General features: G+C 45.1%; 1 protein-coding gene across 1 annotated transcript in view; it reads left to right on the plus strand.

The window, feature by feature from the left end:
- Positions 1–233: 233 nt before the first annotated feature.
- Positions 234–4,954, plus strand: part of LOC311248067 (plexin-A2-like) — a gene marked incomplete at both ends in the record, with an annotated part of 17,570 nt that continues 12,849 nt past the window's right edge. Inside the window, one exon of the mRNA XM_084339025.1 lies at positions 234–357. Within this exon, the coding sequence (XP_084195151.1) occupies positions 234–357 (124 nt within the window). The remainder of the gene's footprint in view (positions 358–4,954) is intronic.

The following is a 4,954-nucleotide window of genomic DNA, read 5'->3' on the forward strand; positions in this document are numbered from 1 at the left end:
ACTTAGTTAGCGTTGTGTTCCTGTTTTTTGCGTAAAATATTTTGCGTAAAATACATCGACCACAGGAAAAGGGTACATATCGTAGTCCCTGCTTTCCATTCTCATAACAACACTATTAACCCTCTCTCTCTCTCTCTCTCTCTCTCTCTCTCTCTCTCTCTCTCTCTCTCTCTCTCTCTCTCTCTCTCTCTCCCTCTCTCTCTCTCTCTCTCTCTCCTCTCTCTCTCTATCAGGTGTTCCCAGAAGGACCGCTGTGAGCGTGCGGACGAGTCTTACCGCTTCGCCGCGTCCCTCCCCCAGTGCGTGACGGCCACCGTGTACCCGGACAGCATCGCGGTGTCCGAGCCCGGCGTGCCGGTGAGATCACACGCCCACAATACATGACACACAACATCAAAGACAAACATAAACCCCGCCTCCCCCCTGCCTCCCTACGTAAACTCGACATGAAAAACAAAGAAAAACAGACGGCAAAAAGTTGGTGCATAAAGTGAAACACACGGAGACATTCTGCTTTAACCCTATGAGACTATATGTGATTCTCTCAAGAGCAATACAGCTGTTAATTTCTGATGGCCATCGATCAGTGAGGAGAGTGTACTCGGATGTCCATGTCACTGTTACCCTTTTCCCTGGCCACACACACAAAGCTATTTCTGTCCATTCCGTGAAGTTCCCCTAATAGGCAATGCTCCGGATCTCACGGGAAGGTGACTCCTGTGATCCTGGCCGCGTCTATTCGAAACCCAAACGGTACATGCTTCCGCGTTCGCGTTTTGCGCTCTGATTGGCCACTGATGTTTCAGGTCGCACCAATCGTGTGATGGCAAGATCCTTCCCCGGTTAAGCTTAGGCACTCTTTCGAAGTTGGTTAAGGTTAGAGTTTGTCTTAGAGCAGGGAGACGATAGAACGCCAGCCCTGATTCCAAACTCTAACCTTAACCAACTTCGAAAGAGTCGCCTAAGCTTAACCAGTGATAAACTAGGCGTTAGGTAGTTTGCTGCTGGTCGAGGCGGAAATGGGCGCGTCACGCGATTGGGCGCACATGTCACATGACCAGAAACGTCAGTAGCCAATCAGATTCGCAAAACGCATGAACCGTTTGGGTTTCGAATAGACGCATCCTGGCCACTGGTCTCTCAGAGGTCACACAGAGGTCACACCAAAAGGGGGACTCACTTCTGTACAAAGCCAGGTGCAGTGCAAGACGTGCACGGTGCAGCCTCTAGATCACACCTGAGGCACATTTCTTACGGGTCAGGCCTCGATTTATGGACATTAGTGATGATGCACCGATGTGAAAATTGTGGCCGATACCGATAACCCGTATTAATATTGCTGTTCTGGCCGATACCGATATGTTAAATTGAACCGATACCGTTAAATAAAAATAAATATTTAATTAAAAATACTTTTTTATAAAGGATACAAGTGTGTCCTGAATTCACACCATGGATAAGCCGACCCTGAGTATTCTCAACATCTAACTCACTTGAGACCAAGTCACTGTATTCTGTGAACATTGTACAACAGTTCAACACTTTAAAGTTCAATAGTAGGCCTTAAATGGCCAAAGCCAAAAATATTGCTATTATATCGGCGGCCGATATTATATTTTGACATCGGAACGACTAGAACGCAGCACGTTTTTAATTGTCTCCAAAGAGAGAGGGGGCCATGGATTACAATGCATTCTGGGTAGGGTTGTAGTTTTTTAACACTCTAAGTGTAAAAATGTCAAGGCCATTTTTCTCTGATTAGGTTTTGTGATAATCACCATGATTCATAGGAAGTAGCTTGAAAAGTATCCCACCAAAATGTTCAAGTGATGGCTTATTTTGAAGGTATGAATCTGTACTTTCATAAAATGTGATACTTTTTTTTTTGAAGATGCCTCAACAAGTCCCTACTATCTACGGCTAGTCTATATTATAGAATCTGCTGTTCTCCGACCAGCCTCATTTAGAGGTGGAACCGTGTTAAACAATCCAACGCAACGGTTCATCTAGAATTGATTCAGGCAATAATGCATAAACATTAGACCGATAAGTGCACTCCGTGGGTGTGTTGGTGTGTGCATGTGTGTAGGTGCCGAGATGTGTGTGTGTGTGTGGGTGTGCTGTGTGTGTGTGCTGTGTGTGTGTGTGTGTGTGTGTGTGTGTGTATGTGTGTGTGTGTGTGTGTGTGTGTGTGTGTGTGCGCGTGTGTGCGTGCATGCGTGCGTGCGTGCGTGCGTGCGTGTGTGTGTGTGTGTGTATGTGCTGTGTGGGTGGGTGGATTAGGTGTTACAGGTGGGTAGGTAACATTGGACATATGCAACATTGGACATATGCAACATTGGACATAGGTAACATTGGAGATAGGTAACATTGGACATAGGTAACATTGGACGTAGATAAGCTGAACGGATCACCAATGTCCTATTTCATAACATCCAGCTTGTGATCTGGAAGCCAGTGTTGGACATGCTTTGCTTTGAACTGGCATGCGTACCAAACCATGAACTGTTTATGTTATACTCATTTTATGTTATTTAAGTCGTGTGATGCGTAGCACTCGCTCGCTTGCCGCCAGGACTGAATGGAAGTGAACTTCCTGTGTGAGGGTATCGTTGTGCAATGTTCACGTCCACAAGGGGGCGGAGCCGCGTATCCTGCATTCCTTTGGAGCCTATTTTGTGCACAATTAAGATAAGATAAGATATTCCTTTATTGATCCCCTTCGGAGAATTCAGGCATCATAGCAGCATGGGGAGGTACAGGTATGGGCAGGGTAATAGTAGAAAAGACATCAATACAGGCAATAGGATTTGATCTGAATATGGAAATATGTGAAATATGAACAATGTAAACAATATAATTAACTCTGAATATAAAAATATGAGAAAAAAGTGGTCAGACATTCCTAATAGTTCTCGAATTCTGCAGCCGCTAGTAACAGTTGTGGAGCCTGGAATTAACACTTGCGTCTGCATGATGCAATGAAGCATGTCACCAGTGGGGGCAGTGCGTATGTAAACGCTTGACCGCAAGGCGTGAGAATTTCAATTGCCCACAAAATGCACAAAAACTGCAGCCGCCAGTTCAGTGTCGCTGTGTGTTTTCTATTTCGCTAGTATATGCTCTTGAAATCGGTATAAGGTTTTGCTCTAAGTGGTATTAAAAAGTTCTTCGAGAGTCTTCGATTTAACTTGTTAAAACTTGCGGATGCCCCGTAGCTAGCCAGAGAGACAGGAAGCGTAGTTAGCTAGCGAGGCAGTCGTTGTCGTCTCGTGAAAAGCCTACCGTTTAACCGCTCAGCTGTCCATCCCCCCCCCGCCACAGCCCGCGGTGTTTAGAGAGAGGCAGATGAAACAGAGGGAAACTTCAAACGGCATGGCCCGAAATAACAGCTAACGGAACGAGGCCGTGTGAAATGCCACGGTGATAATTATCCGCGCTGCCTCTCTTGGCGAGAGAGCTGGATCGCACACCCTGCGCGTGGAATACATTTATTTATAGGCAGAGCAGCTGAAACGTCTCTCTACCTCCGCGTCACCCATCCCCGGAGAACTGACTTCAAACGCCTGTGTGTGTGTGTGTCTGTCTGTGAGTGTGTGTGTGTGTGTGTGTGTGTGTGTGTGTGTGTGTGTGTGTGTGTGTGTGTGTGTGTGTGTGTGTGTGTGTGTGTGTGTGTGTGTGTGTGTGTGTGTGTGTGTGTGCGCGCGTGTGTGTGTGTGTGTGTGTGTGTGTGTGTGTGTGTGTGTGTGTGTGTGTGTGTGTGTGTGCGTGTGTGTGTGTGTGTGTGTTTGCTTGCGTTTCATGTATCTGTGTGTTCCTGTGGACTCCAGAGAAAGAGGAAGCAACGAATAGAATTTGTCAAGTGGCTGTTTTCTCTAATTCCGCTCTGAGCGGCTGCAGCTGATGTTTCCACGTCGCTCGCCTGTGATGTTGCTCTCCTCCTCCACACCCAGCCGGGAGAGAGAGAGCAGCGTAATCTGGGTTATGATGACGTTCTTTAGGCCTGAGTGATGGGCAATTTTAATAGCTATGACCTACAGTCATTTGACGTTTTTTTTTTTTTCCCCTAAAGACAGCTATGTTATTTATTACGATCTGATCCTATTTGCCAAACACACAATGTCGTACATTTACATTTAGTCATTTAGCTTTCATCCAAAGTGACTTACAAGTTCTGTACGACAAGTCAGCAGGAAGGGCACAACTCTTTCAGCTGAGTAACAACGATCAAACAGTGCTGAAACTTGGGTGCTGCAGTGTTGAGTGCATAGGACATAAGACATATTAGAATAGTAGGAGGAGTGCATGGTAGTATAGGACAGTAAAAAGGTTAGGTTGTTTTTTATAAAAGAATAATGTTTACTTCATTTCAGATATTGATTGAATAGAAGTGTGTTTTTAGTCGACGGCGACATACAGTATGTGCTCACTCACTCACTCACTCACTCACTCACTCACTCACTCACTCACTCACTCACTCACTCACTCACTCACTCACTCACTCACTCACTCACTCACCCCAGGGTATCTGTGAGGTATTATAAAGTGTTCAAAATGATTAAATTCTTAATTCTCAATGTAAGGCCTTAAAAGGTATTAAAAAGTCGTACATTTTATTTGCACAGGTATACGATTTTTTTTGGGGGCAGCCTGGCTGTCGGGAGATTAAATAATATTAAATGTACGGCATGAAATGTTCTTGTATTCAAGTCGTTGCTTGTATGACCATGAAATTGGTATTAAATCTTGCTCTAAGTGGTATTAAAAAGGTCTTAAGAAGTCTTACATTTTACTGGTTGAAACCGGCAGATACCCTGCACTCACTCACTGTCTCCTGCCGTCACTCACACACTCTAACTATAAGATGGCTGTGAGGTACGCAGAGCTAAAACTCTACACAAGGAAGGAGAGACCAAAAACAGGCAGAACAGAAAAATAATTAACACTATGGTCT

Source organism: Notolepis coatsorum (assembly GCF_963971535.1).
Source record: "Notolepis coatsorum genome assembly, contig: SCAFFOLD_2539, whole genome shotgun sequence".
Lineage (NCBI taxonomy): Eukaryota > Metazoa > Chordata > Actinopteri > Aulopiformes > Paralepididae > Notolepis > Notolepis coatsorum.